The 25,981-nt window shown below is 40.3% G+C and overlaps 1 protein-coding gene across 8 annotated transcripts in view; it reads left to right on the top strand.

The window, feature by feature from the left end:
* Positions 1 to 25,981, top strand: part of macrod2 (mono-ADP ribosylhydrolase 2) — a 390,971-nt gene that overhangs the window by 296,802 nt on the left and 68,188 nt on the right. For all 8 annotated transcript variants that reach the window (XM_046070270.1, XM_046070272.1, XM_046070269.1 and 5 more), the window contains exons 7-8: positions 1,346 to 1,376; positions 11,907 to 11,980. In XM_046070270.1, coding sequence (XP_045926226.1) covers positions 1,346 to 1,376; positions 11,907 to 11,980 — 105 coding nt within the window. The remainder of the gene's footprint in view (positions 1 to 1,345; positions 1,377 to 11,906; positions 11,981 to 25,981) is intronic.

Raw genomic sequence — 25,981 nt, forward strand, 5'->3', positions numbered from 1 at the left:
GTTATTTGTTCTATATTCATCCAGTTGCTAGTGGGAATGTTTTCCTTTTTTTTTTTCCATTTGTCTTCTTATTATATTAATGTTGTGGCCACGCCTTTTGATGAATGCAGCGACTAAAGCACGTATTCAGCTGCTTTTGAGGACAAATGGGACCTTTGAAAAAATCCTTTCTCTTTACAGTTTATTAATATACTTAAAAAGATGAATGTGAAATAGGGAAGCTCACAGCGAGGCCTATGTATCATAATATATTTGCTCACAGAAGTAAAGAATAATGAAACTATTTTCAGCTATAAAGCCATGCTTGAATAATATGTCTGCTGCAAAGTGCTACAAAGCAATAACTATTACAAGGTGGTTACTTTTTATAATCTTTATGGAAAAGACAGCCATAAATATGTGTAGGTTTTTGCTCTTTAGCTTATGAAAATATTTATATTTATTGTATTTATTCTGATTCTCTGCATGTCTGCTTTGTTTTGTGTATGTGTCCCTGCACTTAAGTGGCTGGCGGGATATTATTGATTCCTGCTATTGACCCAAATGTGGCAACAGTGACTTTGTGATTTTGTACTTATTTTTGTCATCATTTGAATCAAATGCCCTGAAGAGCCTCCTGCTGGGATATACGTGTTGTTATTGAGACACAGCTGAGTCACTGTGAAATGAAATCTGTCCTATGTACAAAGCTAAATTCTAAATTCATTCAAGTAAAGCGGTATGAGATAGAATTTTGTCCTACAACCTCTTTAATGTAGCAGTGTGATTGTGATAATCCATATAATTTTTATGTAAATGGTTGTTCGATTCCAGTATGAATTTAATGTGCCTGTTGTGGGAAGTCAGAACAGAAAAGCACAGTGTGTGTGTGTGTGTGTGTGTGTGTGTGTGTTTGCTCATTGTGCATGGGAGCTGGAGCATGGTTTACAGTGCAGTTCTGCATTAGCAATGCAGGGATTTGGGCAAACGGTACTGTAAATTGCTCCTTGTGGGAATAAACAAGTGAAGCAGTAGAGGTAAACATACAAAGGTAAACAGTCGGTGTTCAACAATGATCTTGCAATATTTACTTTAAGTTGTGAGTGTTTTAATTCATCTGCTGTAGGTTTTAATCATAGCTTGTTAAATAGAACAAGAAAGTAAGTTGAGTGTGTTTTACTGTGAAAGGAAATTAAATAAAGGACAAAAAAGCTAATTGGATTTTAACATCTTGGGCAGAAGAGATTTTACCTCAGATGTAGTTTATTTAGTGCTTAATGAGATTGATAAAAGCAACTGTTTTGTCCCATTTATTCAATCTATGTGAACATGTTTTGACTTTAATTTCTCTGTCTTTCCTGCACAGGCCTTCCCATGTATATCCACAGGCATCTATGGTAAGCTTAATGTCTCTTTTTTTTTGTTTAGTTGATTTTGATGTGTGATTTTTTTTCCTGTACATACATGTTTTATCATAACAATCTGCACATTGTGTGCACTGTGCATCTGCCTCATGTTGCAAATGTCATTTCTGTGCCTTTATGTTCAAAAATTCTGCATCAAGGGGAGGGGATAGACAAAATAATAATTTTAAAGGCTTTGTCTTTGAAGAGGAATATAGTATGTTGAAACATACCAACAAGTTCACCTTACACCTTGTTGCACAAAGACACAGCCTAGTAAAAGGTGAACAAAATGTAGAACCTGGACAATGCTTGTGCTTCCCCATGGGACCAGGCCTGATATGGACCAAGGCATCATTGGCAAAGAGCTAGTGTGCTCATTAGACTTAAAGTCACATTGAAAACATGCCAAATTTGTTGAGAGAAACAGGCTTTGAAGTTGTGATGGTAAAAGGTGTTAGATGCAGGGAAACTACTGGAGTTTATACATTCCCTCTGCTTGGAAGAACTAATTATTTTCTCTGGCGTATTGTATACAGTACAGAATTTGCACAAATGCTCCAAATATATAAGGATTAATTAACATGCAAATGTTCATGTGCTGTCACTAACAGCAAGTCAGCAGCAATGTGGTTCTATAAGATCTTCCCACATACATGTATAAGGATGATAATGCACTCGGGCCAAGTGTAAAACAAATTCAAACATGGATCCTTAAACACTAATAACCTGTCCATGGCCTCTCCAGTCACCAAAATGAAACAGTTATCCTTTATTGATTTACATCTCCATCACCGCTGAAAGATTGGAGGCCTTCCTTGAATGAAAGAATGATGTAATCTACCTCTAAAAACATGTCAGAACAGAAGAAGGATTGAAGCTGTTCTGAAGCCAAAAGGTGGCCAATTCTGTTCAGATGCAGAACAGTTCACATCATTTTAAATGTTTTATCTGTTTTGTCCATCCTGTGCTTGTTTCTGAGCTAAATCATTCTGTGCCGATACATCTACATAAGGTTTACGTTGTGTTGAGGTTTTGATCAAAACAAAGTTGCCAACCTTTTAACAAATGCAATAACTGGTTGTTAATTTACTAATGCTGCAAATTTTTCATCACTGCATGTTTTTCATTTAGCGGGGTACTTTCTAACACTGATGGTGTAAATGAGCAAAGCTACAGCTGAATTATTCGAATGCACTGCGTCTAATGAAGACTTGATACTGGGGTGTTTAACTGTACTTTTGCAGCTGAATAGCAAAATGCAAGTGAAGCTTCAACCATTATTGATTTGATCTTTTACAACTATCACGCATGGCATGCAGCTTTGCCTCTGTGAGTTGCATTCTTCCTATTGGCTGGAAAAGATTGTAGTACTATGTGTTACTTCTGTGATGCAACTAGCCAATCATAGCCCAACGTTATGCACAACTGCAGTCTATCTTTCAAAAATAGGTGAAATTCAGTGGCAGCTGAACAACTGACTTGTGGTTTGCTGTGCATTTAATCCACATATATCTCTGCATAGTGCTGAAAGATGTGTCTGGCTTAGGGTGCAAAAGAAACTGTAAGTGTTCTACTGCTGAACATAACATATTGGTTGAAGAATCCAATAAACATATTTTGGAAATGCAATCATGCACTCCTCTTCCCACAAGAAGAGAGTTAAGCAAGGCTCTCAGCTCTAAAAGAGGTTTTTGACTAATAACACAATCCCAGACCATGACTAGGATCATCAGTTAGGAACACAGAAGCTCCTAAAACCGCAGTACTGGAAGCATATTTGAAAATAGACATGTCAGATGTCTGGTGTAAAAAAAAAAATAATAAAAAAAATTATAATATCAGATGCCTGTTATTTATAGGTGTAAGTTTACTCATTTGTGATTGTTTATACAGCATTTAAAAAGCAACAGGAAAATGTCACAAAAGCCTCTTTGCACACGTGAATTACTGACATACCTTGCATCTGTTTCTTTATCTGAAAAGTCATAACAAAGTGATGCTTCCTCCTTTATCAACCCTGTATTATGACTAACTGGCAGCTGTCACCAAGTTGCACACTAAAATACATAACATCACACCCTGCACTTACTGATTAGCAAATCACTTATTATAGACTCCGACAAGTGGTTGCTGTGCTCATTAAACCAGCCATGAACACACAGTAACATAATAACTTCTAGTGTCTGGGCAAAATGCATCAACCACATTATTAAAATCCAGTGATCTGATTTAATTGCGATTGGAGAAGTAGCTGAGACGCGCTCACTGGATTTAAAAAAGACAAGTAATTATGGTGCTCTTGTTAGGGGTTCAACAAGCTGTCCTTTTATTGATCATTGCCTGAAAACCATACAGCTGCAGGTCTATATGGAAATGCCCAGTCGTCACTGTTAAACTCGATGCATTTGAATGGGTACAAGTTGTCCTGATATCCAGCATAGCATATACTTGTTAGTGAAGCCCAGTGTGTTTACTGAAGAAAGCCTCCATGCTTATAAATCACTAGATGTTTATAATTATAATCTGTACTGGATAGAACTCTTCTCTCTTGGGATACTTCTGCAATTTGCACAGTTAACTGCACAACAACTCCTCATTTCCTCTCACCATCTCTCTCTCTGCTATATTGTCTGTTTTCTGCCACCTGTCTTTGCACACATCTTAAATGGCTATTACTGAAGTGTTAATGATAAGAAGGGCTAAAGTTGTCATTTCTGTCTCACTATTTTTCTCTCAGCACTGATTATTTCACTGCAGATTTTACAGTCAGCTGTGATAAGTTAAGCAGTCATTCCTGTAAAATTCATTCCCTTGTCACATATTGTCCTGTCTTGCGTATTCCTAAATTCCTACTTTTCTGTTATTTTGCCAGCACAAACCTTTGTTGTAAAAAAAAAAAAAGTAAACTGCCCTAAATCGACAGTAAACTTGTTCGTCCCTGACTAGATAATGTCTGCCTCATTATAAAACGTGACAACGCTTTTATATGTTGGATTAAAGAAATTAAATGAAGAATATTAATGGTAATGGATACATGCAGGTCTAATATCAAAATGCATATGTGGCATTTTGGAGTTAAATAGCTCTATTGTAGTGACACAAAGGCAGGCCAAATGCATGCAGGAGGTAGAGGGTCTATGTTTGTACTGTATGCTGCTGACAGAGGCGCTGCTTTGTGCTGTTTGTGGTGCTGTGTGCTGCATTGCCAGTAGGAGCCCGTCATAGCACTCCACCAGCAACTCCTAACATCAAAGGGGTAGCCTGTACAGAGCCAAGCATGCCGTGGAGGGGGGAATTAAACAGCCTGTTCAATAAATAAACAGCTTAGCACTTCCCATAACTGCATCTCCACAGAACAATACAGCTGATTAAGACTGAAGATCTTCAAACAGCAGAGGGCAAATAGAGGAGGGACTACAATATAGTACAGTGCTGTAAAGTTATTCTCTGTGACTCACCCCTGTGCCCCCTGAGTACTGCCATATTCTGAAAGAGGCCCTGCTCTCTTGTCAGGCGTTTTGACATTTTCTGTACATTTTAGATAACCTTAAGGTCAACTTCCATTTCAACACTGTAAACAAAAGCCTTTTAGTATGAAAGGCACATCTTCCCAGTTTCACTCGTCTGTCTTTCTCTGTGTGTCTCTTTCTATCTCTCTCTTTCTCTGTATAATACGTACTGTAATGTGTACACAGTCATGCAACCAGGTACTATACCTATGCACCGATGCTTGACCCATTTTCACGCTTCAATTGTAGTAGAAAAACAAATCCTGTGCCCCCAACATTGTGACAGAGAAGAATCAGGAACAAGTTATCCGAGGCCTTTGTGGTGAGAAAAACAAATTTGTCAGGAAAGCTAATGCTAATTGACAGTCTCTCTCTCACCTCCATATTCCAGGAGACTCAGTCACCATCGACAGATGATGGCAGAACAGGGAGGCTGGGTGTAGCAGGGGTGCACAAGGGGTACCTTAGATGCTTGGAAAGAAAAATGAGGGCTCACACTGCGCTGACAGTCCAATCCCTCAGTCCGGCCCATTAGCCACAACAGAATTTCTGCACGGATAGTATGTCGGAGGTACCACCCATAAACAAACTGGTGCCCACCGAGGGCCACGAGGTCACCCAGCATGATAGAGGTTATTAAGTGCTGCTCCTGTTTGCACATCAATCACAGCCATGCGACCCGGGTTTAAATGGATTATTACTTCCAAGGAAGAGACACCCCTCAATGTCTCACAAGATCAGCGCCAAGAGTCCAACTACCTAGACTTAGAGAGGTCATTTTGTTTTTTTGTAACCTTTTCTGTCCTTTCTTCCCTCCTATACATTCCCCTGTCTCTCATAGTCTTTTTTTCTCACACACACACACACATGCACACACACAGGCAGAGATACTTGCTCAAGCAAAGCCACGTACATAAAAATCCCATTTCAAGATGCATTGTGGACAATTTAGCCTTGTAGAGATCACATCTTGGCTGGCGCTGAAAGAGCACTTTCCAACAGCCTCGTAATGAGCTGTACAGTTTAGGAGTCGTCTCCTAAGATCAATCTTAGCATGGAGCAAAGAGCTTGCTGGCACAATGCAAAAGCAAGGACATGAACATTAAGTCTACCACTAACTTGACAGATGCTATGGCACACATGCATTTATAACCTTATCAAAACAAACAGAGGCCCTCAACATAGCAATGCAGCTGCTCTTCTGTGGACAAATATCTCCTTGTTTACTCCCCACCTTCCACCTTTAGCTCATCTGTCTCTGTGACTGATCTGAGGATTGTTGACAGCGGAGTTTTAGCACTGACTGGTGGCTGTGGGAGATATGCGGATGTAATCCACCCAAGCTCTACTGGTATGGCCACACTGCCATTCTACTGTACTGTCCAGATCAAAAGTGTCAAGCAGCTAAGATTTTTTCCCCTCCAGCCAGCATCATGCACTAGCGCTCTTCATCCCTGTCTAGGATTAGGAAGGTTGGAGACATTCATGGCACCTTATCTCTTGGCAGTGATGGCTTGCTGCTGGCTTGCCAGAGATGGCCTGGGCAGGTTCCCTCTTCTCTTAAAACCTAGGGTTTACTACGGGGAGCTTAGCCCAGCTGGGTTGGAAATTTCAAGGTACATAGGAGCAACGTGGCGTATCAGTGGGTAGCAGAGTGTGTGCTCAGAGGGAACAGGAGCTTCGTAGCCCATTTAACTGAGTCACACAGTGTGCATTGTACTCAACACTAGCCTTGCTCTAGCGTTTTCATGGATGATAAGCCAAATGTAAAAATACTTCCCACCCACAGGACAATAGATTTAAGCCTTTGAGAAACTTGGTTGAGCATTAAACTTTTGTATATCATACATTCTTTAAAAAGTGAAATGCCAGGCGCTAATTTTAGCATGTAGGACAAAGCATGGCATCACCTATATGGAATGTTTCCAAGGAAGGTCATCATCTGTTGTGCCACGGAGGCTGCTCTCTTTCTTCCTCCCTCTTTTTCTGCCTGTCTTCCTCACATAGCACCCTCCCATCCCTCTTTGTCTCTGTCTCCTTCTCTGGGCTGCAAAGTCGGTCATGGTCACAGCCCTGCTGTGTCCCAGTGTTGGTGTAGAGGGGAGCTCCGGGCCATTTGACACCCACGCTTTGGTGTCTAGAGTCCTGGGGCACTACTCTGTCCTCCACCCCGGGTCACCTCACCTCTCCTCTGGGCCCTGATGGGGTGACACCCCACCACCACCACCACTTTCCAGATGAACACACAGGACTGCTGCCCTCAACTAGAGCAGCCCTCAACTGTGCTGCACTTAATGATTTCTTTCTGTCCACACCACAATCAACTAATCTACTTTGTATTATATTGTAGTGAAATTATTCCACCTTGTTATAACAAGATCCTTAAGAGGCAGCAGTCACATTCTCTGTGCGGAATCAACTCAAAAGAAAAACACCACATATGAAAGATTTCTTACTAAAAAAGACGTTTCTAATCAAAAATTAAAAAAATAAAACGTTTTAAATGTGTGGTTTTTAAAATAGAGGCTAAATATTTGTTAAAGACCTTTCAAAAACAAATAAACATTGGCATTTTATGATTTTGTTCTGTAGATTTCCCATCTTTACCGTTTGCTGTTTTAACACCTGAGGTGAATTTACGAGCGCCAGATACCTTAGCCTCAGGCTATATGCTGCTTCAAGGTAGACAGCTCAAAATGAATGACGAGTGTTGAGATGTGAATTGACCAACTACAACTGAAGGCAAGTAGAGTAGGACAAACTATACTATTCTTGCCTCAAGGGAGAAAAGCTGTACTTTGTCTTTTTCAAAAATTCAGTCAGCATATGTTTTCAAACCTAGGCCACATACCCTTACTCCAAAAAAAAAAGAAGAAAAAAACAGCGCTAGAAATTACAAAGCCCTAAAATAACAGCAGGTTGTGGTATCCTTGTTATAATATAAGCTCACTCAGGAAAAACAAAACTGGTGTGGTCTGCAGTATGTGCCTAAAGCCTACCCATATATTTGCAAACAAAGAATGGGAATGTATCATTGCACAGACATGTATTCAACTTGTTGACTTACCTCCAGTGACTTTACCAGGTGATGCAACTACTTCTCACTCCTCATCAGAGAAAAACACCTTAGCTACACAAGTTTGTTGTGAAAGTTAACTCTGTAAATTTAGGATATGAAAGAGTTGCCATGCTGGCAAAAGAGAAAGAAATGGGCTTGCTTGTTCTTTCTGCACATTTATATTATTTTTATACTACGGTCAAGTTCAGTGGATATTTTTGAACATGAACTTTCAGAGTCAAGTTTTCTGTGATAGAGAGCTGTTTCATTAGCAACTGAGCAACTATATGTATTTTAGGGCTTCAACGTCCAAAGCAGTAGCTTGTTTCTGGTTTCTAGTTTTGTATAAAATACATGACACCATATTTCTTAAAAGTCACTCTGGGTCCTCTACAAGTGTTCATAAAGGTGCTTTACATATGCCTAAGAGAGGGGACAGAGACTCTGTCTCTTGGTTGCGTCAGAGATTAGAGTGGGCTCTCTTTTTCTTCATATTAACAAAGGTCCTACATGCCCAAGATCATAAGAATAAAATATGTGAATTCTGTTTTAAGATGAATCTTACCTTTGGCGGAACACACTTGGCTGACGTGGAGACATGGATGAAAATGTACCTTTCATTTAAAAGGAAGTTAAACCAAGTAATCTTAATTTGACGATGCTTTTTAATTGTTTCTTAAAACTTGTCGAAAGGATGAAATTATTGGAACACTAACTGAAAAGACCTGCCCTGCAGTCTTCTCGGGTCAGATTCAGTGATTATCTAACTTAATTCTCCCAGGTCAAAAGTCTAAATTGTGGTCATTGAACCGATAACTACCATTGCTATCAACATCACTGGATGTACTATGCAAATGTTATGTAAGCGCGCTGGGCCACCGTAACTCTTTGTTCACATGGCACGTGCCATAGTCTCTCTCCCCCTCTCTGTCTGGATGCTGTGCTCTGCCTGGTGATGAAGTAGAGGAGCCTTCAGCAGAAATAACACTGCACCACCTGAGTCCTCATCAGTGGCGCTGCGCTGCACATATCCCATCAGTGCGCCTCACTAAGACAAATCTCCCTGAGCCGACCATATTCCCTACATAGGGGAGAGACGAGCCAAGCCAAGCAGTGCAGGGACCCTGGAGGGCCCACCATCACTGCGCCTGACGCCAGCTCTCCACCTCCTGACAGATTAGCTTTCACTGAACCCTCCACACAGCAAATGGAGCACAAGAGAATGAGAAGGAGGTGTTGAGTGGAGAAGGAGTAGGAGTAAAACACTGAACTTGTTCATTGTGTGTGCACTTAAGCATATAAAAGAGTCAGCTCACTCAATCCTTTTCTGAACATCATTTTGAACACCTGTAAGTGGATTTTGTCAGCTGTACCACCGATGGTGTGACTCCTGTGTGTGGCCAAAAGAGGTGATGATAGTGATGATTGAGGATATTTTATTGTTTCTGTTATTTAGCATATAAACATACTTGGCCAAGCTGACAGGGACAGAGTAGCAAAGAAAGGTGAGGTGAGTTGAGGTGAGCAGAGGTAAAGTGGATAGTGAAGGAGACAAATGATGAGAGAGAACTGCCGATACACAAGAACTGCTGCACTTGACCTTGGGCCATTGATGTTGCTGTCGAGCAGAGTTCTTCTGGCAGGCTGCCCCCAGCTGCGCTGACCCCCTTTTCTGTCATCTCCTTTCCAACATTTGTTTACATCTATCATTCTTCTTTCCTGTTATCTTTTTTCACTGGTTCTGTAGCTCACCTCTTTTCACCCCTCTCTCTCCTTTTCAGCTCCGCTGTGATTAATAGGTATAGCTCTCAAATCAATAGAGCATTTGTAGAAACTGCACACTGAATAGATTAAATGTACTCAATGCCATTCAGCCACTGACCAGAATGTCCTATTATTATGATTAAGACCTGTTTTTAGCTTGAAATGAAACATTTCTCTTCATCTCTCTTAAGGTGACCTAGTAAGAACACAAAGGCGGGTCCTTACTTCCTATAATAATTTACCCATTTATTTCATTTGTTTACGTGCTTACTTCTCTAAAACTGCTCCTGTTATGCATGCTCTTCCTAAACAGCTGGTTCTATCTCCGTGGATATTGTTTTCTCAGCTTAATCTCTGTCTCTCCTCCACACATCTGTTTGCCTACGTTACTTGATGTGCAAGTTGCGAGTGTCAGTACACCTGCATACGTGTGGAAACGGATTTCAAAAAGGAAACATCACCAGACAAAGTGATATCACTGAAAAGGTTAAGTGTGTTTTGGAGAGACAAGAGAAGTCAGGTGACCTGCAAACTGATTTGGCATGCTGGATTAGGTTGTGAGCACACAGCTCTGGGGGCAGCTTTTGAAGGGCAGGAGCTGTGAACGGGCCATGCACTGTCTGCCGACACTGCCTAACAGAGCCGTAGGAGCAGACTGGCTGTCACCGCTGCCTGGTATGCAGCTCACATCTCCCTCCACCCGGGGCTTGAACAGCAGCTCTGCTAGGGCTCAGCAGCACTTCAGCCCCTCTCCTCTCCTCACTGTAACTCAGCTACTCCTGTCAGGCTGAGAATGGGGCAGGAAAAGAAAAACAAAGAGAGAGAGAGAGACATCAACAGTAGTCATAGAGGAGAATGGTGGGGGTATAGCTCCATACAGTACATCTTGGCTGTCAAGGCAGTTGATATAGAGCATTTACAGAATTGTTATTGAGAGGCTTTGACAGCAGTTAGTTTAGGTGAGAGATGACAGACATCGCGAAATGTAAGGCTGGATCTTTGTGACTTTTCATTTTTCTTTACATCTGACTTAAAGGGTAGAGGTCATTGCAGTACTTGCATGTAAGCCTGTTTCATAGGTCATAGAATGTTATAGCCGTGGCAATGACCCAGGAAAAGAAAAATATTTGGGAATGTGACCCATGCAATAATCAACAGGTTACAACTGGGGCATGGCTCTTGTAACAGTTGATGTGGGATGAAATTGAGGTCTTGACCTCTGTTGTTAGAGGAAGACAGTGCCTGCTGCAACCTGTGGTCCTTTATGGGGGTGAGGGGTTATAATATGGAAAAGCTTCCCTTGGGACTGATGAAATGGACTGTGTTTGTTTGTTGGCTTCTGGTCTTGTAATTGCAAGGCAACTCCAGACTAGCTCTAGGAATTGCACAGATGCTTTAGAGTAAAAAGCTTTAGACGAGTTATGCGAAAGGCACAGAGGACCAAACTCAAATATAATTACTTTGAAATGAAGACAACTGAAACGCTACTCTGTTACAGAGAAGCAGATTGTCAGCACTTTTAGTAATGACGCATATACTCTTCAGCTATAGCAAGGCTGGCCAAAAGGCTTTTATAGTCAATAGCTCACTCTAAGTGTTTGGTCTTGGGAAGTTCTCTACAGTGGCAGCAAATGATCTTGAAATCAGCATCCAGCAGTCTTCACTTAGCTGACCTTATTAAAAATTAATCAAATTGCAATCTGTGTGTTTGCGATTGATAGGTTGTGTTTACACAGCGTTAGGAGTCCTGAGCAGGCACAATTAATACAGTCGTTAGCCACATTACTTTTTAGCCACACAGGTTTGTTTTTGCAAACTGTTAAAAATAGGGTGCTGTGAATGATTACACATCTAATTGTAATTTTCCCCATAAAGACAAAACATTAATCAAGTGAGTGAGGGCATTATATGTATATGTTATATGTAGTTTTTACCTATACTTTGTTTCCCCAAAATATGTACTTTCTCATCACTGTGCATCTGGCGACACACATATGCAGCAGTTTATCAGACAGGTGGTCTCATCTACCAGAGACAAGCAGCCTGTGCTGCTTTCCATTGATTTAGAAAAAATTCTGTTACCTGTGGAGATACCGTTTTTTCTGTCTGTTAACCTATCTGTTTTTGTCTCCCTCTTGCATCTGCATGTTGGATACAACTGGTATTGACACTGTTTTTTTTCTCACCTAGGCTTTCCAAATGAGCCTGCAGCTGACATTGCTCTGAACACAGTAAAGAGCTGGATCGAAGAGAATCCTGATCAGGTAGGACATGCCAGGGTAATGCATATTCAAAACAAATAGCTGTCAATCTGAAGCCAAATCTCTATTTGTGCAGGCACTGTGTATTTTATGCTTTTGTTGATTTGCTGTGAGTGGAGATGATTGGACCACCGCAGAAACAGAACACTAATTCTCATACATCTCTGAATCAGACAGACCTCTTATCCACCTTCCCCGCTTGATCAGCCATCTAGTTTGTGGTCTGCATGCATATCAAATTAAAAGCCAGTCTGAGACTAATCAGGCCTTAAATGGTCTGTTGACTGTTTAATTGGTCTATGCTGGGGAGAGCTATTAAACCCAGAACATAAACACATCGGATGAAAAAATCTGAAATTGGTTTTTGTATTAGATAAATTATAATTATGTCTTCCAAGGACTGAAGGCTCATATAGTCTGGAAACACTCAGTCATTCATGATTTCATCTGACCGCCATAATCTGTTTGGCAGAAAACATACATAGAGACAGTTATCTAAAGAGAAAAGCACGAGGAATCGTATGATCTGACAAACAGACGATCATCTTCAATTTTAGTTATTAGGGGGAGAAGCAAAATAGTTATCATTTGAAATGACCATCACAAAGAGACATAATATCTCCCCGGTGAGAAACTGAAATGGACGTGGATATTTTAATTTCAAAGCCGCTTTTGCTGAAGATTGAGCTGCATGCTGCTGTAAGGATCTTTACCACAGAGAAGCCAACATTACAGTCTTATTATCTAGACTGAAAAAAATGATGGTGTAATAGTTTACAAAGCTATTACTTTTATACTGACTTCTACATGGCCACGATTAGATCAGGTTAGAACTGATTATCAAGACTAACTCTAACGCTGTTGAAATTCATTTTCTATGCTTCACCCAGTGTGTCATTACCTTTATATGTGACTCTCCTGTAACATGTCACCACTAATTAACCAGGTTAAACGCCATGTGAAACTGAGGTAATGAGCAAATTAAAGCTAAAGAAAATATGAATTTGTTACGCAAGGCTTTTACTGCAGCATTATTATGTGACGTGCATTAAAAAGGGTATTCTCTATATATTTTCATTAAAAGCGTGTGATGATAGAATTGTGTCCAGTTGTCAGGAGGTTGTTAAAGGCTGTACAGTGCATTTATCAGTTTGTGAGTCAGCGAGTCATGGTAACCTTCAGGGGTCATCTCTGTTTACTGCAGCACTGTTTATATCTGTCACTGTGGATTGAGGTGTTTTATAAAGCTCACAGCTTGATGTGCTACAACATCCCTCAGCTGGTGTTATGGATGTTGTGAACAGGCCGCCAAATGATTCCGAGCTGCTGGATGTTGACGTGCTATGTTTGCAGCACTTGATGATTGCTGTAACATGTACTTTGGGAATCCATCTACACCCTGGCATAAGGAAGGTTTTATATAGCTTATTGCTGACTGTAAATACCGAGCTAATGTGCAAAGCTGACTTTTGTGGTGGTGTTGTTCCACATCTAGGATTGCTTCTTGCCATACGGAGGCTGCACAGTTGCACATAAGAGACAATTTTGTGATGCATTGACTGATAGCAATCTCTGGTGTGGGTAGATCAAGTGGAAAATATTACAATTCATGGAGTGGGGTAGACGTCTACGGAGGCTTCCCTGAACACTGTTTGGCAAAGCTCTGCGAGCACAAGCCGTGGATCTCCGACTCTAACTAGTCCAAGAGTGAGTAAGCTTTTAACGAGATCAGAGAGAATAAAGTGAGGCATTTTACCCAGAAGCACAGCAGTATTTCCCTTGCATTGGAAAATCTTCCAATCAAACCAAAGAACAACATGCATTGAAGCAGGAGGTTTTCCTTGCAGTTTTCTATTCATTCACCGTTCGTTGGTTGCTTAGTTACACTTGGTGCGACATGAAACAGATTTTCTAAAAGGATACATAATGTAAGAAAATATCCTTTTTTTAAGTAATTATGTCAAAAATAGAGAATTTAAGCAGAATTCAAATAAATGTCTAATGGAATTTCATAATGCCTAAAGGAACAGTATGATGTCTTTCTGTGTAGCGTTTTGTTGCACATTAAATGTTAAGATGAATCCCCCCTGCTTTGTCTGATATATTTAGAAATACATTTTGTCACTGTAGCATTTACTCGATTGACACACCCAGTATCAACCTGATTGATAACTGACATGATTCTGTTCCAAACTTTGTGTCAACTCATTAAAATTATGAGCTGACAATTAGTGTGCAGGTTGTTGTAGCTGTTGTTTTATATATTTTCTCAATCTCTCTTCAGAGGAATTCACAAAGTGATGAGATGTGAGATGCTCAAAAGGCTGGCAGACGTTCAGCATTTCTGCAGTAGCTCATATCACATATTCCATGCAGCTTTCCAAAGACAGAGTGAGAATGAAAGGTTTGAATCCCAGTTTATCATGCATGGAACAATAGGACTAGATTGCTCCGCTCGCTTACCTCCAGCTCTGTGCACTCGGGCCCAAGGAGCCTGTGTTGTGGGCGTCCACAGAGACGAGTCATTTCAGGGCCATGATAAGGGCTCTGCTTTGGGGAAGATACTGTGCTATTGTGGCTGAATTTCAGTACAATGGGCTGGCTGAGGATCTAACACACTGGGGTGGCAGAGTACAGGCCTCAGCCCCCCACCGCCACCCCCTCAACGGATGCGCGCGTGCACACACACACACACACACACACACACACACACACACACACACACACACACACACACACACACACACACACACACACACACACAGTGACTTGATAGCATTGCCTGTGTATGTCCAGCTGTTTATTTCTTTACATGTGCATTGTACACAGTGATGGGAAGTAACCAAGTACATTTACTCAAGTAAATGCATTTTTACTTTACTGAAGAATTTCTGTTTCTCTTCAACTTTATACTCCACTAGTACTACATTTATTTTAGTAGTTACTTACTAGTTACTTTGCAGAATCAGATTAATAATACAAAAACTAATCAGAGCAATTCCTAAAGGGTCCTTTCACATTTTGTGCTTGGGCCCTAATAAATTATGATGTATTATTAGAAGGTTATTGCTGCCCAGGGTAAAATTATTATTATTAGGTTATTATCCCCAGGGTAAAATTCTCAAGTTACCCAGCAATGCATAAAGTAATTAAAATTAGCCATACCTTTACCAACTGCAACTTGAAAGTGACACATTAATGACACATTAATGGGCCGTTATGCATAATGGGCACATAATGGTATACTTTGATGCTAATACTTCTGTACGTTTACTCAAGTAAAATTTTGAATGCAGGACCTTTACTTGTAACTAACTGTAGCATTGCTACTTTTATTTTAGTAGAAGATACTACTATGAGTACTTCTTCCACCATTGGTTGTCTAGTTGAGATACATGTGAATATCTCCGCTTGTATTCACACACACAGAAATTGGACTGTAATTGTCTACTGATTGAAATGTGCACAGAAGAGGGTCTGAGGTCTGAGGACACTGTTACATCAAATAGCAGAGTACTTTGTGTGTATACTCTGTGTGTGAGCAGGAGAGAGGATAGAATTTTTTTAAAAAAAAGAGGACACTGCGTGATTGATTAGCAGTGAGTTTATCTCCCAGGCCAGCACACTACAGCCCTGATGCACTCAACAGCACATAAAGGGCCCCAATGCCAGCATGAAATTCACTTTTAAAAGCACCTAGACTTCTATTGTGGAAGAATAAACAGCCTCACCGTGGTCAGGGAGAGGAGATCCTTTAATCTAGACAGACTTGAGTGCAGGAATGATCCTTCAGATCACAATAGATGAAAGAATAAGGGAGGTCAGCCTCTACCTCCCTGTATCTACACACACAAATGAAATAGAATATGTGGTTACGTGTAAACAGCAGACCAGAAGGTTCTAATCTCCTCAAAAATGCATAAGGGTTTGCAGACGTAGAGGCAGTGTCAACCCAAAACAACCAGTTCTCCATACAGTATGGGAGCAGTTTCCTCCTACTCACACCACACATGCCCCTCCACTCATCTGGCTGTGGTTTATTTCTCATTTTCAGATCTAATTTGGTTTAATTCAGGCTTACATAGGTTTAATCTGCAGATGAAAAATGTGGTCTGACACTTTATTTGGCTGCCACGGATGTGCTCTGGATGGCCAAGCTTTTTAATGAAGCTTTTCGAGGGGCCCAGCAGCCCAGCATTACTGACACAGTCTGAACACTTGAGACAGATTGGGAGTCCGTAATAAGCTCTGCTGCGCTGCGCTGCTCAGGACAAAATTGATGTGTAGAGATTTCACCTTTCAACATCACTCTGGTTTGGGCTTTAGTATTAAGCACTCCACTGTGCCGATGACGCTCCCAAAACAGGTGTTTACATCCCTTTTCCTGTTCTGTGAATGATCTGTTTACCTTAGTAGCATTTGTCATGTAAGATACCTGATAATAAATTCCATCGCAAGTCAAGGCTGGAGACTTAACGGTGATTTGTGACAAATGTCAAGTGACTATTGGGAATAAATACAGTACGGTGTATGTTTTGTATGATTGTGTTTTTCTGTGTGAATGTATATCGGTTTAGAAAGCTGTCTGGATTTTGGCAGATGGAGCTATAACACAACAACATTGAGGCATTCATTGTCATTCAGCTGAGTAAGATGGATGGTTGCCGTTATCATGGATTTATTCACCTTTGAAAATGTGAATTACAATTTTGAGTATTGTGACCAGCTTTATCTAACAGGCACAGTAAAACCACATATGTATGTGCTCCATGTGCTTGTTTATCACCTGCTAGCCTATACATGGTTAAAATGATGATGAATTGCCTCGGAGAACACAAAGAGAATACAGATTCAAAGTCCCATTACTTTTTCGAGTGAGCCTCTGTTCCATTATAGTATTAGTGTATATTCAATAGAAGGTTTCTTTCATCAGTCTTTCTAAAAGGCTGAAACATGATAATGCATTTTGGAGTGGTCTCTTCTACTGTAAGGGACAGTAAAAGTTGATCACCTTCCCATTATAACCAAAATGAAAGTGACTATTTTGTTAGTTTTCAACAACATCTCTCATGAGGTTTTAATAGCAACATGGACATTTGGCACTACAGGATGTTTAGAAACCATTGCATCTGGTGTATGTCCTTGGAAAAACTGTGGGACCCATAATGCTGCAACTAAGGGTTATTTTAGTTATCGATTTATCTGTCAAATATTACCTTGATTAATCGATTAACCATTTGTTCCATAAGATGAGAGATGAAGAAGAAAAGGTTGACGTCCAGTCAGTCAAAAACCCAAATATTTTTAGTTGGAAATCATAAATCACACAAAGACAAAGAAAATCAACAAATATACATTTGAAAAGCAGGAAAGAGTCAATTTGGGAAAAATACTTCTTTACTTTACTTTACTACTTCTATCAAGATAAATGTTGATTAATGTACTAGTTGTTTACTGTAAATACTGTATGTATGTTTAGACATAAATTGGTCATGTAACTGATATTATTTTAAACTGTTATTCAATCAATTTATGACACCAGCCTTCATCCTTCCTTTAATTTATTTTATTACTAGTAGTGTTATTATTTTTCTTGCATACATATTCTCTCTTCCCTTTCTCTGTTATATTAAAAATCACATCTAATATTTAATATTATTATATTAAAATGACAGTGTGTGCAAATGTTGCAATCCAGTACAGTGGTAGATACCCATTTAGATTAGAGCATGGATGGAAAACCCCAGGAAACTCAGCTTAGAGTGATGAAAGAAGCCCTCTGTTGAAAAACACTTTGAGAACCAAAAGCTACTGGAGCAGAAGCTAACACTAAGCGGTACTTTAGCTCTCTGTTGATGAGTTACCCCTTCATGGTGTTTTTATTGTCTGGTATCCAGTGAAAAGACTTTGCCAAGTGTCGCATCTGTGGCCGTGAGAGGCACAAATTTGCTCCACGCATGCCTCGAGGATGCTGATGTGCCGCTGATGGTTTGTGCAACTGGCATGGTGTTCAAAGCCAGCACTGGTCTTTTGAAGTCAGTGTCTAGCCCCCTTTGAATCATTTGCTGTGACTGAGAGCATCAGGGAGATCTGGCCTGTTCAGGAGCTGAGAGTATGACTAAACACTCGACTCCGCATCCACATATTGTACTGTCTCGTGTGGATAGAGATGCACAGTTTGACCTGAAAGAACTATATTCTCTCTTCAGCTTCAGCAGATTTAACTATAGAAGTGCTTTAGAAAGATTGTGTTGAATGCCTTATTAGTTTTCTCTGTCAGAGAATTACTTTTCTGGCACCAGTGCTAATGCATGCCATGTAGTCTAATACATTATTGGCAGCCATTTGGCCCATGGCAATAGAATGGGGATTTTATGGCTTTTATGATCTGAGGATTTTATTATCTGGCTCACTCTGGATAATATGACGTGTGCTCTTTGATTCCCCTGACCTCAGGTTGGTCTTCTTAAATACTACTAGTTTCAGTGTTTTAAATAGATTTAAGATGACATGGATCCAATATTAGAATTGACACCAGTGGAAGTTATTTTATAAATGTTTAACTTTTAGCACTTTAAGTTATCTGTGGAGGGAAAAGCAGTTTTGATTAAGCGCCCCTGCTGTCAAAGATAAAGAAAAGTTTATCATGGGCAGCAAATACGACAGTATTTTCAATGTTTATCAGAATGGTTTGATGAGCTCTTACCTTCAGAGAGAAATCCTCTCTGTACGACTGGGGATTAAGCCTATCATCTCTCTATCTTGTCCAACGACCAAGGTGTTGCTTTGCTCCTGGTAATTGCAGAATGATCACCTTATTCTCTGATGTAAGTTGACTTTGAGTTTTCTGTTCTGAGATGGATAGATATTGATATGTTCTGTTAATGTGTTTTCTTTACTTAGAATGACAAGTACTATAAATGATAATAGGGCTAAAAAAAAACTCTACTCAGGTATAATTACATCTCTTTCTTTCTGAAATAAGTAAATTATTGAAACACTGTTTGGATAACAAGGTGTACAAAAATAAAGCTTTGAATGTAATCGCTATGGCTGTTACTGAAGATTACAGAGCCAACTAACAAGTAACAAACACCAAAAGTGTTTTCTTTATAAGTGATAAAGATCAGTGGTACTTGTAAAATAGTCTTTTTCATGGTAAGAAAGACCTTAATGTTTAGTTAGGGTCTGATATCTCCTCTGTGTCCTGGTGCTCTTGTACACATGCACCGAGCCCACCAATAAATACGGCCCACTTCACTATAACACATGAACACTGAGATACGATGCCCTCTGAGTTCAGCTCTCTCCGTTCGTGCAGATACTGTAGTCCCACCTCCATGCTTACTGTGCTGGAACAAGCTATCTTAATGGCATGCTAATTGATTTAGTGTAGCACAGATAGTGGTAGGCTGGCACACCGTGATAAAGCAAGAGTGGGTCGAGCTATTGGTTCAGAAGAGGACAGGAGACTCATCAAACTCCAACTAGATCATTCACTCTTTGAACACAATTTTACACTGCAGTACCCCACGCTGAAGCATGGAGACCTTTACTTTGGAGGTGTGTGTGTGTGTGTGTGTGTGTGTGTGTGTGTTTTGGACTGTAGCGTATGCTCTTGTAAGTACAGCGCATGACCTAGTAAGCTAATTTTAAGAGGACCGCAAGTTCAGACAGAAAAAAAAAACCCTCTGCCGTGAGAACGCTCATCACAACCATTAATTATGTAGTCTATCTATGGCCTGCAGAAACAGATAGTGGATGCGAACACATTATGACCACTGCATTGTCCTTTCACTCACTTGTGCTGCTATTAAGCCATAAAGTCTTCGACCCGCATAACCTTGGTTAGCATTGCCAGTGTAATGAACTGTCTATTGACGGATACAACAAAATAACTAAATGTTGTGAAGTTGATGTACAGTATTATACCTCTTATACAAATAAAGTTGGCTTTCAATAGCATTTTATTACATCTGAAGCCAAGCCTGTCACAAGTTAACTGAATACTTTTTTAATCCTATGTGGAATGCATGTAAATTTAGTTTTTCACAGTTTAACTGGCAAAAGTTACAAAAAAACTTAAAAATATTACAGTAAACAGTTGGCTTTAAATCTCTTCATGTAGAGAAGTTACATTCGATCCTGGCTAATTATATTCTGCAAGGAGAGCAAGAATGATACTTCTGAACTGTTGAATATGTTTGGTCATTTAGCATTTTCTGTTGTTATTGTTGTTTGTTTGCAGAAGAATACGGTTGATGTGTAGTCAACAAGCTTGTTTGTTTTAAAGTTTGCTGCAGCTCAACTTTTCACAGTCATCAAATTCCCATGCTTTCTTGTTTCACAACCAGTGAATTATTTTCCAACAACAAAAGCTCTGCCTGGCACCTGCAAAATAAATGAGAGGTTGAATACAGTCCCAGCATTCTAATTCTCTACAAGTTTTATTTGAAAGTTACAAGAAGAAATATCTCAAAAATTAAAAGGATTGGTTGCATCCACCATTTGGACAACATATGGAGCAATGTACTGTAACATAATGAAAGGCAGTACTCACAGTAAGCTGCAATAAAATGCCCGAACTTCCTGTGTAAATATTTGCAGTATCTGCATGAGGTCACTACTCTTGCAGTGGCAGCCTGTTTCACTATTCACAGTTGGTCATTATAAGCCAGCCCATCAACAAACTTGCTTACAGTGTGAATATTGGCCTACAGTGCTACAGGCTGTTTCTGTATGGGGAGCTCGGGAACCAATGTTGAAGGGTTGAGGGTCGGTTCAGGGAGGAGGGTTGGAGACCACCGCAGTGATTACTTTCGCTGTTGCTGTGTGATTGCACGGTCTCTGGCATGTGATTAGGGGGAATGGGCCGTATCTCTCACCATCTCAAAGGGGGATCAAATCAGCCTCAAAGCCTGGCTTCAGGCGGTAGTGCATTTGAAAGTCAATGTTTTATTTCTAAGCATAAATTACTTGATCAGGGCTTTTTTTGCCCAAGGTTGTATTCAGAAGTAAGGGCTACCACAGTTAGACAGGTGAAAGAGGCTCTAGTGTTTGCATATGTCATAACATGTGTGTCTCATGTCCCCATCCAGTCAATAGGTTGTAATTCTGCATGAACTTTAAAGATTGGTCAGAATTACACTCACATAAACAGTGTGCCTGTGCTCTTAGTCACTTGCCTTTCTCTAGAAATTCCGTTTTTAATCCACTTAAAACCAAAACCTTTGTTCAAACCAGCAGTATACTGAAAGCTATTCAAGGTGAGATGAAGATGTTCATATTTCCAGTGATGCCCAATTGATTCAGTGAACCATAAAAGGGTGTAAATGCTCTTCAAAGTTCTGTTAAAGGTTGGAGCTGTGGTTCAGTTCAAGTCATGCTGAGTTCTGAAGCACTAATCCCCCATGCAGTTTGACTTTTCTACGAGAGGTTTTTATTGAGCTGCGGGAAGAGAGATGTTTAAAGCTGTGGGCAGGTCTGTATCATTACCAGATGTGATTATGGCCAGATATAAGCAGGATTATCTCTCACAGCCCTTGCCTTGCCCACCTTTAAATTATGTCATTGTTTGATTGTTACCTTTACTGACAAATGATCTTCACATTGCTGATTGACAAGGGCATCTGCCTCTGTGGGACGTGTTGTGTGGTACATGTTGTAACTCAACAGGGCTTCTGAGATAAGGCTGGGAACTGAGGTCAGGTATACATGGTAGAGGAGGGTGATGGATAGAACAGGAGGCACTCGCTGTGTGAAGGCTGCAGGGCTAGAATTTGGATATGTCTCTTTCACTCTTTCACAAGTGAATTGTTGTATTCACTTGTGTGCTCTTAGTAAATCATCACCTGCCGTATGAATTTTTTAGACCGATCACAATATATATTACAGTTCACAGATCTCTGTTAATTGTAATATTAAGTGTACAGAGGAGCTCAGGGTGGTGTGCTGTAGGTAGGGGTGACAAGGCCTAGAGACAACTAAGTGTGTTTATGCCACATTACTATGCAAATGCAAAAATAATTAAGTAAGGTGGCTTACTTTTTCTGATGTTTATAACGGCTGTGTATGTTAACAATGTGACCCAAGTTTGAACCTTCGTCAGAGCTGTCTCCTCTTTGCCTTGTGCATCGTTCCCGCACCGGACACTATCTGCTGGCCTGCTGTATCCCCAGGCTGTCTGAAGTAATCAAAGGAGGGCAGCATTAATTGCTTGACCCTGGCAGGAAGCCAGGTGGTCTGGGATGGGTCATCACCTGCCCGGGGAAAGGTCACCCTTCATCCTCTCATCCTCTCATCCTCTCATCGTCCATCCTCCCCTCCTTTCTTTCCCTTCACCTTCTGCCACAACCAAAGTCACCCCAGCCAAATGCCCGTCTTATTTTCCATGCAGCAATGCATCCAACCTCAAAGAGTAATAACATTCTATTTGAAATAATAGCTGGCATTGGAATTGGGCCCACTCGCTTTCCATAAAACTATTTTAGACAATGGTCCCCATTCCTATTACACAATGTCTGTCTCTATACTCTGGCATAAACATCTTAGAAGGTGCTGTTCCAGGAAGGGCAGGGGTTTGTCTGACTTATGGCTGATACATTCATCAAGCTTGTGCCAAGCCAATATCACACTGTCAAAAGGCAGCATGTGGCATTCTATCACCATGAGAGGCTGTGACAGAACAAGTCCCTTTCTATTACACTCTCTCAGGGCAATCTCAGATATTGCCTCTCTGCTACTCCGTAATGCTGTTTATTTCAGCTGTTTGCACTAGTGGATTCCATATTGCTGGGGTTTCCTCTCTGAACCTTAAATCAGTGTGAACCAACCAAATTTGGGCATTACTATGTCGGTAATGTATTGAATACTGTGGAGCTGCTCTCATTTTTTTGGAACTAGCTGTGAGCCGTACCTGTGTTGCATATTTATTTTAAGCCTATATCTCACTCTTTAAATGGGGTAATAAACTTTATTTCAATTTTAAATTGATAAACAGACCTACGTAAATCCTGTACACTAACCTGCCTTTTCATTACAGGCAGACTGCAGTGCAGGGCTCGAGGTTCTTCGATCTCTGACTGCCTAAATTCCTCTTTCTCATTTAATAGGCTGACAAAAGTTTCTTCCTCCTTATCCCAGACATATTAAAGAGACCATCTGATGCGCCCAGCCCTTTCTATCACTGTGTTCTTTGTGTTTCCTACTTTTTATTCAGTGGAGGCCGTTAAGAAGCAGTCATCCTGTAGAACGGTCCCTAGTACACTCCTGTGTTCTCTTCGCCTGGAGCACTGAATTACTATTTATGTGCTGAACTTTGACAGAACACCAGAGTCTGTCCTGCTCAACGAGTATTGCTAAAGCAGTGCTGCTATGAAGTTTTACTTGTCTTCTGCTTTTATGACTTCTTCTTGACTAAGCAAAAGGTGTACTGGAGTGGAGTGGGATTGAGTAAAATGTATGCGACCTGTACAGTACTGTTATGTTAGGCTTATCTGAGGCTGTGCCTTGAATAAACGGAACGAGAAAGACAAAAAAAAATTGCTATTTCTGATACACCCTCAACATTTACCCGGTTCCTTTACTAAGCTTGGGTGATCTTTAAATCTGGTGTCCAGTACCAGATTGTTTATTCAACTGAAACAAATCAATGGGATTTGTGCCTGTTTTTTAATCACTGTTAACAGTCTCTCCTGAGTGCTGAAATGAAAATGTACTCCTTCATGAAGTCATCAGATTAGATTTGTTCACAGTTATGGGATAAAAAGCACTCTCACTCTGTAATGTGAACACCACAGATAGAGTTTTTCATAAAAGCTTTGATGGACATCAAATCTAATCTGAAGAATACAGAGCCAAAGTATTCTGGCAAATCTGGTAAGATTTTCTGCCTTTGATGCACAGTAATTCTGCTTTCTCATCTGAAGAGAGCAAACCTCAAACTGAGCAGACAAGATTTTTTCAAAGAATGAGGTTATACTGCAGACATTCATTCTCCAGCGGCAACTATTGATTATCTCACATGTCCGTCTGACAATGGGAGTTTTCAGCACTTTCATGCCAGAGTTTTCTGTCAGATATTTGTCCTTACTTGTAAAACCCCCCATGTTGTAAGTATAATGTCGATGGCATTATTGCTAGAGGCCGTTAATGCAAGATGGCACATGGATGGCCATCTTTTGATTCAACCGTCTCATACATTCTAGAAATGTCAAAAAAAAGAGGAAATTTAAATGATTATTTCCCCTAAGATGCGTTAAAGAGAATAAAAAGGTCCTTTGAATGTGATCAATCACAACCTTTTTGAAAATGGTAGTCTTTGAAGAAAATATATTCTATTAATTGCATTGGGGAAGCTTTTAATGATGTTTGAATGTGTAATCATTTACATACGTCCCATCAGAATTACTGAAGACACTTTGTATCTACTATTGTGCATTGTGATTTTATTTTTTAAAACGATCTTAACTATAAATAATGCTTCTTAAAAGAGTTGCAGTTTTTCAAAATCTGAATGATTTCCCACCACTTTTTGAAGAGTAGTCAAAGGAGTGCGGTAGAGAATTACATATCTTGTGATCATTGTTTGGCTGTAAATGTTGCCCTGTAAGGAGACAGGATTGCGCTGCACTGCAGGCATGGAATAACAAGCTTTAGATAAAGCAGGTTCATCAAGGCGGATGAAATAAATGGACTCCACTGAGCGAAATGGGATAATGAGTTATCTTGGATATACTGATAATCATAGTGATACTGAGAATTGGAATGATTAATTCATTACAAGTGCCTGTACTGTAGTATCCATAGTCAGCAGGTAAAAACCTATTGTCAAGCTGGTGCTGATACAGTAATACCAGTACTTATCAATGCTGCATAGTAATGTGACTGATTGTAGAGAAGTGTAATCAGCCGTATGGCTATGTCTAAGATTGTTACTGAAGTGTAGTGAAGATCCCTGTCACCACCTGTGCTGTTGTTTGTGAGCATGCTGGTCTAATGGCTTCTTAATGCAAACTTGAATGAAAAGTTTAGCTTTGTTTGGCAGTTCAAAGCACAACGATTATTAAATATGCTGTCAGCTTGGCTCTCACACTCAGCCAAGCTCTTGGTCTGAAATGTTGTCCTGTATATCATAAAACAAGACGGGATGTAATGAAGATAGACAAACTGTCTGAGCCATGACCTTCAGAACACACAGAGCACTCGTGAGGAGCTGGCTTCACTCTGTTTAGAAGAGTTCTTCTCTCCGTCTCTGACACATCCTCTTTGCGTCTAGCATCCTCAGATGTTTTCATAGCACTCCGTTTATTTAACTCTTGCTACAGACTGTAGATAAGCAATTTACACAAGTCTTGTTTAAAAAAAAACTACAATGCAAAATAATTATCCACTTTGTGTCTGTTGCTATCAGGGCAATCTGAATGACATTAGCACTGGTTCGCTTCAGCAGAGGGACATTTCATCCTCATCTGACAGACAGATTGAGAGAGATCTCTGGAAGGCTTTGAGCTTTTTTGCCATTTGAGTTCTCCCAACACGACCTGATATTCATCCTCTCTCCCTTCATCAACCAGCCAGGGGTTGGATCATAACCAAGTTCAGCCTGTCACATCATCACTGAGACTTCAGACATACTATTGTCTAAACATGCTGCTGACATAGTGCTCTGTGGCAGCTCATGGTCTGGCTTTAGCAGGGAGATGATTTTTTAATGGAGCTAACAAAGACATCTTTCAAGGTTAGGTTTAAGTATGGCCCTTTGCCTGCATGTACAGGATGTGCGTGTTTGTGTGCCTGTGCTTGTTTATGCACAGTACAGCAGGATACTGCTGTATTACATTACATGGCATTCAGTCTCCATTTGCAATATGAGTCGATCCTAAATTAGTTCAAGCTAGTGTAGCGTCAATTTGAGTCATACAAACAAATCGGTTTTTTCTGGGTGCATGCTGGGCCTTGTATTGTGGGCCTGAGAGGGCTGCGTCATCTGACAGCTTTGTGGTT

This window comes from Micropterus dolomieu, linkage group LG15 (assembly GCF_021292245.1).
Source record: "Micropterus dolomieu isolate WLL.071019.BEF.003 ecotype Adirondacks linkage group LG15, ASM2129224v1, whole genome shotgun sequence".
Lineage (NCBI taxonomy): Eukaryota > Metazoa > Chordata > Actinopteri > Centrarchiformes > Centrarchidae > Micropterus > Micropterus dolomieu.